This window comes from Gavialis gangeticus, unplaced genomic scaffold (assembly GCF_001723915.1).
Source record: "Gavialis gangeticus isolate Ggan-Ray unplaced genomic scaffold, GavGan_comp1, whole genome shotgun sequence".
In the NCBI taxonomy this organism is placed as follows: Eukaryota; Metazoa; Chordata; order Crocodylia; family Gavialidae; genus Gavialis; species Gavialis gangeticus.
In genome coordinates, this window is record NW_017729006.1 from 15,298,947 (window position 1) to 15,311,675 (window position 12,729).

At 42.3% G+C, this 12,729-nt stretch overlaps 1 protein-coding gene across 2 annotated transcripts in view; it reads left to right on the top strand.

Moving 5' to 3' along the window:
* The window catches only part of DNAJC13 (DnaJ heat shock protein family (Hsp40) member C13), a 104,257-nt gene that overhangs the window by 23,450 nt on the left and 68,078 nt on the right, over positions 1-12,729 (top strand). For both annotated transcript variants that reach the window (XM_019508849.1, XM_019508850.1), the window contains exons 3-8: positions 6,966-7,041; positions 7,618-7,767; positions 8,176-8,217; positions 10,358-10,558; positions 11,915-12,121; positions 12,220-12,315. In XM_019508849.1, the coding sequence (XP_019364394.1) occupies positions 6,966-7,041; positions 7,618-7,767; positions 8,176-8,217; positions 10,358-10,558; positions 11,915-12,121; positions 12,220-12,315 (772 nt within the window). The remainder of the gene's footprint in view (positions 1-6,965; positions 7,042-7,617; positions 7,768-8,175; positions 8,218-10,357; positions 10,559-11,914; positions 12,122-12,219; positions 12,316-12,729) is intronic.

The following is a 12,729-nucleotide window of genomic DNA, read 5'->3' on the forward strand; positions in this document are numbered from 1 at the left end:
CCTTTTTTTTTTTTTTTTTTTTACTGTCTGTACTTGGCCTAAAAGCCCAAGGCTGAATTGATTCAATCTTCACAAGTTGAGCTAAGCTGCATAGATTGAACTGATAAGCAAGTGACAAGACATTCACTTTTGACTCTGGAAATGGAGCCACATGCCTACAGTAGCTCAGGCCAGAAGCCAGGGGGTGCCAGAGCACACCTCCCTGCTTTGCTGGAGCAGATGGCTTGGGCCAAGGCTAGACTGCCCACCCAGCAAGGAGAGGGGGGGAGGCTGTGGGGGATGTGCAAAGAATCCTGGGATTCTGGGGACTGAGTTGACTTGAAGCTGGAGGGGATCTGGTACAGAAGTTCAATAAACTGATTTAATCTAAGTTAGTTAAGTCTGATACTGCAGCCACCCAGTCTTATTTTAAACTGGTTTTGGCCACTTTGAAAGCTGTTTGGCTAAGTACAGTTGGTCAAAAAGCCCAAGGCTGATTCAATTTTCAATCTTTGCAGGTTAGTCTAAGCTGCACAGATTGAACTGAGAAACATCTGGACACATACTTTTAACTCAGGAAATGCAGCCACATGCCTGCAGTGGCTCAGGCCAGAAGCCACGGGGTGCTAGACCACAATTCTTTGGCATGTCGCTAGCATGGCTAGTGTGTTTGCTTCCTTTACCTGGTGCCCCTGAGGTCTCTGATGTGCAGTCTAGAGTCAGAGCAGCAGGACTTTTTCTGCTTCCAGGTGCCTCTGGGACTTGTAGCCCAGAGTCATAGCCAGCAGGAAGCTTGAGTGGGGAAGGTGTATTTTTATCCCCCTCCCGGGCTCCAGACCCCACCTGGGGTTTGCAGTCCCCTCAACCCTTCTTTGTTGGAGCAGATGGCACAGCCAAGCCCAGGGCTAGAAAGCATGCTGGGGGGACTGAGATTTAACTTGAACCAGGAAGGGGTCTGGGACAGAAGTTCAATAAACCGGTTTGACCCAGATCAGTTCTGTGTGATGCTACATCCAACCAGGTTAACTTTAAACCAGTTTCAGCCATTTTGAAACTAGTTCATGTGCGCTGAACTTCTATTGCGTTACAAGTTCAAAACTAGTTTATGATCTCTCATGTGTCTGGCTAGGGTGAGTGTGGAGGGGACCACTTGCTATTACTGGATAATATATGCTACTTGTTCTCTGACAGAGGTAACCCTTCCGCAGTGGAAACTTAATTGACTTAGTGTTTGGGGGTGGGATAGGTATAGTGAGTTGAGTAAGCTTTCAGATTTTTATTATGACAGATCCATTTGACTTAAAAGGAAAGTCCTTAGAGCTCACTCAAGAAGCTCTCATTTTCCATAAATGGCTACGGTTACAATTTCCCAACTACCCTTTTTTCTTTTCTTCCTACAAGTCTTATTTTTAGAAGGGGTTGAAGCTGGCTTTTGAAAGCAGTATAAAAACCTTACTGAAACCTGGAAACCCTTTTAAATACTAAGGGGGTGTGTTCCAACAATGAATAAAAGAGGTGGCAGAAGGGGAAATGCATGTGCAATCACAGAGTTGGTAGTAAAAGGAAGTGGCTGAGTACCAGAAGCCAGAGTTTGAAATGGTACATCAGCTTTTGATTTACTGGCTGCTTTTGCAGGTATGCCTGAATTGGAATATGATAATTGTCTGTGCCACCTCTAACTAATATACTTTTCTGTATAGGCTAAATAGCATAATTATACTTTGATAACAAATTGCATTTGGAAAATACAACAGATAGTTAAAGTTACTCCAGTTGCCAGTTTAGGTAACCTTCATATATGCCATTAGGTATCATCATTAGTTACAACATTAACTCTTGGTTATAGCCTCAGCACAGCCAAGTACTGAAGTGTGTGGCTAACAAAAGCTTGAATAGAGATCTAAAAACTATGTGCAACTGCTGTACAGTTTTGTCATGTGTATGTCATCATTATTATCATCGCTATTTTCTGAAATAGGTTAATGACATTTGTACAAATTAAATGCCATTATATATGAAATATAGGCAGAACTTACTTTGGGAGAACCTCTGCTAAGAATTCAGTAACTTGATCAATGGTTTTTACTAGCCTTTTATGAAGACTTCAGATTGGAAGTGGGGCATGGATACCCTTAAAGCCCCAGAATGCAGAGTGGGAGTGTTTAGTGTAATGAGAACTGTCGACTTGCCTTCACAAGCAAGTGGCATACTATGTATGAAGAATGAATATTAGAAGTGATCCATACTTGCATTTTCCTGATGTTGATGTTTAACAAAGGCAGTTGGACGTAGTCTTCTTTCCTGTGACTCAAGATTAGTTTGAGATGGGTAGAATTCAAGAATCTGTCACTTAATTAAACTTGAAGTTTTCTTAGTAAAAAGGGACTTTTTTTGCATGACACAAGCAGTACTGGATTTAAATGTGCTTTTCTTTCTCTTGATGCTTTGCTTATAGAGTGTCTTCATGTCTAAGGAAACACTTTAAGATACCATCTATGCCTGGGTAGCTGGTAGTACCCATTTTTCCCATATTTAAAAAAAAAAAAGTGTCTTCCAAGTTCTTCCTGCTACATATTACTAACCAATACTTACTATGACTCGAACTTAGAAGTAGTATCACCCAAAGGTCTGTATGGACACACTTGTTTCCACACGCGTCATTGAAGAGTGAGACATGGGTCTATGGGGGGGGGGGAAGTGGCTGGCTCCTTTTCAGTTTAGATGCTCCCCAAAAAGAGCAGAGGCATGTGAGGAGTGGACAGTAGCTCTACCCTGGCTCTGGACCACGCTGTCAGTGCTGCAAGAGCCTGGCCCTGAAGCATCTCTCCACCCAGCTGTGTGCCTTGCCAGTGCTGCTGCAATCTCCACAGAAACTGGGAGGCTGTGGCTGCTGCTGGGGTCTCCATGGAAACTGGCTGCAGCAATGTGAGCAGGAGCTGCTGGGAAATGGAGTCTGGCTACTAGCCAGATCCACCATTTTGCCCACTCCTTAGCTAAAGTGTAAAGAATGCATTTAAGGGAAGGGGTGCAGTAACGTGAAGTTAATGTGGCTTCCAAACATTTGGAACAGAGCTGTTCTTTGAAAAATATGAGACTAATCAAAGAATATCATAAAATAACTGACTTTCCCAGCCACTTACTATAAGATGACTCCCCTGTTTCAGGGATCTTAAATTGACACTGTACAACGTTGACTTCCTGAAAGTAACTTATACTGTCACTTTAACAGAACCACCGTATCTAGGCACTATTCAACAGACTTAAGCGGATGAGATGCCTCTTCTCTAGCATCCATAAACACCCTTGAAATGTAGTTCTTTTCTTTTAGCCTTTATCAATAGTTTCATATTTAGGCAAGAAATTTTGGTATCTTTGTGAAGTTAGGATAAACTGTTTTTTTTTTTTTTAATATTAACTGCATAATACATGAACTTTTTAAAGCTTATACATGGGTGGTGATGCAGGCTGTAATATAAATATCCTAATAGAACTGAAATCCCAGACTTACCTGTCATACTCCAGTTATGATTTTACTAGCATCAGATCTTAGAAGTAGGGTTGGAAGGGACCTTGTAGATCTTCAAGTCTGACACCCCTGCCTGGGCAGGAGAGAAACTGGGCTCAAATGATTCCAGCCAGGTAGGCATTAAGCCTCTTCTCTTGGAAGTTGGTTCCAGATCCTAGCCACCCTGACTGTGAAGTAATTCTTAAGGATGTCTAATCTAAACCTACTGTCCAACAACTTGTGGCTGTTATTCCTTGTTATGCCAGGGGGTGCTAGGGAAAATGAGGTCTCTCCCAAACCCTTCTGATCCCCGCCCCCTAGTGAGTTTTTATAGACAGTCACCAGGCCCCCCCTCAGCCTTCTCTTGTGAAGGCTGAACAGGTTCAGGTCCCGCAGCCTCTCGTTGTAGGGTCTGCCCTGTTTTTTTTTTTCTCTGGATCATGTGGGTGGCCCTCCTCTGGACCCTCTCAATGTTGTCCACATCCCTTCTGAAGTAGGGCGCACAGAACTGGACACAGTACTCTAGCTGTGGCCTGACCAGTGTCACGTAAAGGGAGAGGATCACCTCCTTGGCCCTATTTGAGATGCACCTGTGGATGCACAACAAGGTCTGGTTAGCCCTGCCAACCATGACCTCACGTTGTCGGCCCATGTTCATCTTGGAGTCAATAATGACTCCAAGATCCCTTTCTGCTTCCGTGCTCTCAAGAAGGGAGTTTCCTATCTTATAAGTGTGCTGCTGGTTACTACTGCTCAAGTGCAGCACCCCTGCACTTTTCAGTATTGAAACGCATCCTGTTTTTGCTAGCCCACCCCTGTAACCTATCCAGGTCTTGCTGCAGTCTTTCCCTCCCTACTAGTGTGCTCACCTCACCCCAAATCTTGGTATCATCAGCATATTTAAACAAGGTGCTTCTCACCCTGTTGTCCAAATCGCTGATAAAGAGATTGAACAGTGTGGGCCCAAGGACCAAGCCCTGGGGGACTCCGCTGACCACTTCTCCCCGGGTTGAATATGACCCATCCACCACCACCCTCTGAGTGTGACCCTTCAGCCAATCTGCAATCTGTCTGACTGTGTAGGCATCAATGCCACAGTCGCTTAGTTTTTTAATGGGGTGTGAGACGGTGTGAAAGGCCTTGCTGAAGTCCAGAGAGACTACATCCACGGTGACACCTGCATCCAATGCTTTTGTGACTCTGATCATAAAAGGCAATCAGGCTGGTCTGACATGACCTGCCCCTAATGAAACCGTGCTGGTTGCCCTTGAGCATCATCTCTGAGGCTGGCCCATTGCAGATGTGCTCCATGATGATCTTCACAAAGAGTTTCCCTAGGATTGAGGTAAGACTGAGGGGCCTGTAGTTGCCCGGGTCCTCCCTCCTCCCTTTTTTAAAGATGGGGACCATGTTGGCTATCTTCCAATCATCTGGCACCTGGCCCAAGCACCACGAGCTCTTGTAAAGCTGTGCCAAGGGCCCTGCAATAACCCCTGCTAGTTCCCTCTCCACCCTGGGGTGGAGAGCATCTGGACCTGCTGATTTTGAACACATCCAGCCTGAGCAGAGGAGGTAGCACCCCCTTCCACCAGTTGTATGCTGCCTTTCTGGCAGTCGGGCATTCCCGGATGCCCTTGGTGAGCCAGGGGGGCTTTTGGGCACTCCTGCCCCCCTTGCTTTTTGTTGGGATGGTCACCCCTTGAGCCCTGAGTGTAGTCTCCTTAAGGAACAACCACTCATCTTGGACGCTGAGCTCCCCTACTCTCGAGAACCCCAGTGCCTCTCCCGCTACTCTCCTCAACTCGTTGAAGTTGGCCTTCTTGAAGTCTAGGGCTGCTGGCTTGCTGCTGGCCCTTGACACCCTGTGCTAGATGGTAAATTCCAGCAAGCGATGATCACTATCACCCAGGTGGTCAAGAACCTGGAGGCCCCTTACCAGGTCATCGCCTGTGGCCAGGACCAGGTCCAACGGGGCATTTCCTCTGGTGGGACTGTGCACCTCCTGGATTAAGTGGAGGTCCTGTATCTCAGCCAGGAACCACCTGGAACGGTCCGACCTGGCTGACTGTTCCTCCCAGCAGATGTCCGGGTAATTAAAATCACCCATGACAACTACATCCTTTGCCTTTTCAGGCCAGCTTGCAGAGGGACTTAAAATTCCCGGTCTAGCTCCTCCCCTTGGTTGGGGGGTCTGTAGTAGACCCCCACTGTTAGATCCCTCTCCCCACGGCCTCCTTGTATCTTGACCCAGAGCACTTCAGCTTGCGCCTCCTCTGACCCCATTCTGCTGGCAGAGGATGTGTATTGCTCCTTGACATAGAGCGCCACACCCCCACCTTTCCTTCCTTCTCTATCCTGGCTGTAAAGCCTATAGCCCCTAATGCTAACTGCCCAGTCATGGGATGAATCCCACCACATTTCTGTAAGCCCTATTATGTCTGGGTCTGAACTGGCTGTTCTGAGGGCGAGTTCCTCCTGTTTGTTCCCCCTACTACAAGCATTGGTATATAGGCATTTAAGGCCTTTCCTAGCTGCGTGTGCCACCCCTCTGTTTGGAAGACTGTCTGGACCTCTGTTTCTTACCTGGGCACTCCTTGCATTTGTAACCTGTCTTGCTCGGGTGGTGTCTCCACGTCTTCCTGCGGCCCCCTCCCCCTGGCGAGGCCCATTTAAAGCTCGCTGTATGAGATCAGCCAACCTGGAAGAGAAGACACGCTTGCCTTTAGGAGAGAGGTGAAGCCCATCCTGCCCCAGCAAAGAAATCCTGGGAAAGGAAGATTGGAACAGATGCCATATACAACTACTTGTTGTAAACTTGTTCCAAGTGGCTTTTCTTTTGACCACACGCCTAAGTTGTGGGGTTTTTTGTTTAGTTTTGGTTTTTTGGGGGGCAGTTTTAACACACTTTTTTTTTTTGGCTTGGACATCAGTATGTTTGCAAGAGAGGAGCATTTGATCATTGCTGTTGATCAATACTTCTGGCTCCCTCTGCATTTTAAGGTAGCTTGAAGATATAAACGCAAGTCATCTCTTTCTCTTCCACTTCTCCATATTGGCTGTCATTAGATGTTAGTACAACGTTGACTTTGCAATGGGATGCTTTTTTTATTTAAGCATTGAATTTTGTAATGTAATACACTGTGACTAGGCTTTTCTTTGTACCTATATAGATACAGGGAGGAAAAGTGGCTTTTGTTTTTAAATATTACTTGCTACACTCTTTGTTTTGTTTATATCTAGTAAATCAAGCAGGGGGAGTGGAACAAATAAAGAATAAAACTGTATACTAGCAAACTTATCCACCTATTCTATTGAATGCAGAATTAATGTATTTTTTTAAGGTGCTTCCACTATAATATGGACTAAAAGTTGGTTTGTATCACTGTGCTTACAGTAGAAAATCTGCATATTCAACTTCTTTCCCCCCCTTTGAGATTTTAGAAAACCTTGTTTAAACCAAGCACTTAATCTCTTTCTTTAGGTACAAAAGAGTCTTTTCAGTTGGAACCCATGCCATTACGACATACAATCCAAACACACTAGAAGTTACAAATCAGGTAATGATCACATAGTAATTGTCTTTTTGCTTATGGGAAAATATCACAAATGCTTAATTTCATGCACTTATTTTAGCCTCTTAGGTTCCTTTTGTAGGAAATGCTAAACATAACTGGAAAAATGGTATTGTTTGCAATCTTATTATATAGGTAATTATCATCTTGAATTAGTCTCGAATTATCATCTTGAATTAGTCTACATTTCTTAGACTGAACAACCGAGTTATAGTGTCGCTGAGTCTTTGAATTAACAAAATAAACTGTGTTCATATTGTAGGACATGAGGGAAGATAAAGGTTATCTATCACAGGACAACTTAACACGTCTACTGTGGGATTCCCTTTGGGGGGATGCAGGAGATAAGAGGGATTACAAACTTAGTCCTCTGATGTTCAGTTATTAGTTAGAAAGCAACATATATTAATAGCTCTTCCTTCTTTAGCTCTTGAATTTCTAGTTAGTTTTTAAATAGGAAATATTACACATGGCTACACTGAGCCTCATTGCTTAAAAGCATTTAAAGACTTTGTGAAACGCGAACACAGTAATTTAACTTTTTATTTTGTGTACCTTTAGTGGCCTTATGGTGATATCTGTAGTATTGCTCCTGTTGGAAGGGGACAAGGAACAGAATTCAGCCTCACGTTTCGTAAGGGGACTGGAAAGAAGTCTGAAACTCTTAAGTTTTCCACAGAGCACAGAACTGAACTCCTTACGGAAACATTGGTAAGAAATTACCAGCTTAAAGAGTGAGGATGCTTGAACTCTTGCCAAACTACTGTTAACTGTGTGTGTTTGTTTAAATGATGTTGTTTTGCATTATGAGAGAGAAGGCAGCCATACGTATTCTTGCAGTCAAGTTATTTGCACATCAATGTATGCATATTGTAGATGTTACTGCAATAAGGCCATTGAGTTGGCAACTACCAGTGAACTTTATTTTTACCTGAAACATAAGGGGTCATTGTTAAGTCTTTTGAGAACAACTGACTTAAATGCAAATAGCTTAACATTTTGAAAGGCTGAGGTTTTTTTGGGTTTTTTTTTTTCCCCGCTACTTCAGAATAATTAATATAGTAAAACATGTTGTCACTACAACTTGAGTTGTAACCAGTGTTTTGCTTTGTTTTACAGAGATTCAGGACAGACTTCTCAGAAGGAAAAATCACAGGAAGGGTAAGTATCTGACCCAAGTGCCCCAGTTATCGTATTTAAGAATTTTGTGAAGAAGCTTAAGCCTGCAAGTCTCTTCATACTTAATGCCTAGTCCTATAGTTGTTTTGCGGTTTCTTTAAAAAAGGTACATGCGAATCATTAAGTGCGTACAGTGAACCTTTCCATACAGAGACAAGCAACTAGTATGGAAGCTTATGACTTGACGGTTGCTTGCAACTTAAGTGGTGTAGGCCTTGGGTGAGGATGAGGGGGCAGGAAGAACAGGCAAAACTCTTAGAAAGGACTCCTTAGTGAATCAGATTTCATGTTTAATTTGAATGCATATCAAAGACCATATTTTCACTAAAAGAAATAAAGCTGTCTTTTTTTCCTAAAATGGTATCATGCCTGGGTACCTGACTTCACTTCCAGCTGCAGTGAATAACAACACCCCGTAGTGTATAGGAAATGGAAAAATGTCCAACTGCTGACGTACAAAGAATATCAATAACTCCTCAATTCTTAATGGAATCTTTAGGTTTTAAATTTAGAAAACTGTACAGAAGTTTATGATGTGCAATAGTGAGTGCCATTATACAACATACGTTGCTTTAAGCATCATAAAGGCAAATAAGAGCTGACATAAGTGTAAAGAAGTCGCAGTCTTCTTGGATATGCACAGATTCAGGAAAATTGTGAGCCTCCATTTTAATTCTGGCTTACTTTACCATATACTTCTCTCTTGCCATCTGTCGCCCACTTCATAACCTATAAAACAAGTGGGAAAAGGGTTAGAATTTTGTTCAATATTTTTGGCCGTTAGTGAAACATTAGAAGATGGAGCTGATGACTTCTTCTAACATCATAAGTAAGGAGTATTATATTGACTTTCTGGTATATAGTAAAGACTTGTCTCTGGAGTGAAGGATTCAGCCAAGCAGTTTTACCAAAAAATATAAATACCAAAACCCCTAATTTTTTATCTAGTCATCAGTCTCCATCCTTTGCTAAACTCTCTCTAATGGTGCTTATTCCCTGGCACAACATACTTAACTTGAATGTGACCAAGGAGGGAGGTGGCTGTGGAGGGGGATATTGTCTCTTCCTATGATAAGCACCATCTTAAATCAGCCTCCAAAAAATAGATTATTACCTTTTTTGCTTGTAATGGAACAGTTTAAAAAAACTAAGCTCTAATCTACCTGAACAACGGCTTGTCAAATTGCTGGTCTTCTATAAACCAGCCTTCATGATATTATTAATGCTGCTGTTTTCTAACCCTAACCCATTACTATTCCTAAAGCTACATCTTATAATAATTTGAAGTAGATACTTTACAAGTTCATTCTGTAGTATAATTGACATCCTAATAACTCAGTGGAATGTGGTAGATTCTGTTTTAAGTCAGTATTGTATTAGATATAGGGTTGAGTTTGTCACTTACAGTAACTTCAATAAGGGTTACAAGGTGGTGATTGAATAGTTATGATCTTGTGGTGTTTACATGGAAGAAGCCATAATTTTTTTTTTCTTGGTGTTTGTTGGTTATGATACTTGATCCTTCACTGAAACTGATGCTATAGTTGGAATATAACCTTGGATATGATAATACTGAAGTTGCCCTGAACTAGTTCTAGCTAGTTGCAGAGTGAACAGTAGTTTTTCTTGCACAACAGTTGGTTTCTTAGATGACTGTCCTTGTTTCCCTATGCAGCTTACAGATGAACATGCTGTGACTCTATGCATCTACCACTTATGCAAGAGAGAGGAAATGAGGATTAAATACCACCCTTCCTTTTTAAAAATGTGCAGTATAACTGTCTCAATTACTGCCTTTCTCTTCCATGGCTCAATCACAATTGCTTTGAGTAATTTGTTTTCCTCATATGATTAAAATTTTAGACCACCATGAATTGGTGTTTCAGCTAAATGGAAGAACTCTAAAGGATTTAACTACTTTTTTGTATTTTTTTTTTTTCCTCCTGTTTTTTCATTTTTTGCCAGAACATCAGAAAGCTGCTGAATAAGTTTTGTTTTTTGTTTTTTGGTGTGTTTTTTTTTTAACACTGATCACTTCTACATGTCCATGCCAAATGTTTGGTTCAGGAGAAATGAAAAATACCTGTTCAGGGGTTTAACAGCAGTTCTGTTCTTTCCATAGAGATATAACTGTTATAAGCATCACTGGAGTGACACAAGAAAACCTGTGATTCTGGAAGTAACTCCTGGAGGGTTTGACCAGATTAATCCTGGAACTAACAAAGTCCTATGTTCCTATGACTACAGAAATATTGAAGGCTTTGTTGATCTCTCTGACTATCAGGGAGGCTTCTGTATAATTTATGGAGGATTTAGTAGACTGGTGAGTACTTCATAGTCTGCCCATACGTATAAAAATGTTAAATTTGTTGCATAACTGTCTGTTGTATTTTGTACTTCTTAAAACTACAAGTTGAGAGAGATTAAACTAGTTTAGATCAGTGTTTCTCAGCCTGTGGGTCACAAGAATATTTCAAAGGGTCATGAGCTGCAGAGGGGAGAGCTGTGTGGCTGAACTGGTAGCACTGGGGCCAGTACCTGTTCACAGGGGCAGGGTGGCCAGGAGACACTGCTTGGGGGCAGGAGGGGCCATGACCAGGTGGCCTGACATGGTGTGATAACCCCAGCCCAGGGCAGTGGGGGTGGCACAGGTCCCTCCTCCTTCCAGCCTGCACCAGGGCTGGACTTGCTTTGCTACTGCCCACATGAGCCAAAGCCACTGCTGTGGCCTGAGCAGGTGTGGTGGAGGGGAGGTAGGGGTCGGGCACCAGCAGGGCCAGGGGGGGTGTGGGTTGGGACAGGCCATGGATCTTTACGAATAGGACCCGGTAGGAAAGATTGGGAACCACTGGTTTAGATCAACAGTTAACTGTGGCACTTGATCAAAGACTTTCTGAATCCTATGGAGTTGTCAGCACATCTGACTGTCCTCTGCAGGGAAGTGATGTATGCATGCTGTGGAGAGTACAAACCAAACTGGCTTTGAGGCTGTTTAACTTAAACATGATGTGCTTGGCAATACCACCTTCCCAAGCTCTCTCCTAAAATAAGGACCCACTGGTGGTAGCCGGCATTGGCAGTGTCTTAAATTTGATTTCTAATCATTAAGCTAAACCTTAAACTTGCTGTAGTACAATATTTAAAATAAGCGTTTTAAAACTGCTTACTGGAAGCTACAGTGTCAGCATCTGAGATGGCCCACAAAGAAACAAGAATTCTGCAGTAGGAATTATCTTAAACCTGAGTACTTAATGAACCATTTGTCAGCAGTAATTAAAAGGGTTGAAGCCTGAATATTCCACCACTTTTAGAAAATGGGAAACGGTGCTCGGAAACTTCTGTGCAATATCATACTTCAGATTTTTCTTTTAGGAAAATTCACTTGTTTAATCAGTAAGCCAAGGCACAATCTAAACTGCTGCTTGGAAGTCTGATAATGTTGCTAATGCTGATGGGTATATGTGAGTGAGGAGGAAAGTGTGTGCTACTTGTGAAATGATGTTACCTGGATTGGGGCTGGGCCACACCAAGTTCTAATGAAACTCTTTGCCAGTAAGATGACTGCCATACACTCTGACTTTTTTTTTGATGGTCTTAAACTTTCAACTATGCAAATAAAAATTCATACCTCCATGCTCACTTTTATTGTATTAAACCTAACTTTTGGTAAAATTTGCAGCACCTGTTTGCATCTGAGCAAAGGGAAGAAATTATCAAAAGTGCAATAGAACATGCTGGTAATTACATAGGTATCTCCTTGCGGATAAGAAAAGAACCTATAGAATTTGAGCAATACTTGAACCTTCGCTTTGGGAAATACAGCAATGATGAATCCATCACATCCTTAGCAGAATTTGTTGTTCAGAAAATAACACCACGACATTTGGTAAGACCTGTATATTTTAATTGAGCAAGTAACATGTTTTAGGGGGCTAAAACATATATACACTCTATATCTAATGTGTGCACTTTTGGGTCTTAAAGGAACCTGTAAGAAGAGTGTTGGCGCTTACAGAAACATGCTTAGTTGAACGGGATCCAGCTACCTATAATATCGTGACTCTGAAGCCTCTAGAAGAGGTAGGTAACATGATCTCTGGCTTTCTGTTTTCTCTCTCTTTTTCCTTTCCCCCCCCCCCCCAATTTTTTAAATAAAAAAAAATAAAACAAACCAGAACAAAAACAACACCCAACTTTCCTTCCTTTGGAAGGAATCGAATGCTTACCTATTTTCTATAGAGCAACAAGAGGAGAGACTGAAAGTTGACACTGACCTTTGATAGCTGACTGTACTAATATCTGCACGCTGGCCTACATTCTATATATGCAGAATGCATAATTGGAAATCTGTTGTCAAACAATGTTTAACAGTATCGTGTGTGTGTGGTGTTTCTTTTTAATAATCTACCCCAGTTTGCTTATAGTAACATAAAGTAGATTCCCTGCTGTTTGCATTGTTAAACTAACAACCCCCTGAAGTAGAGCAGAAAAATG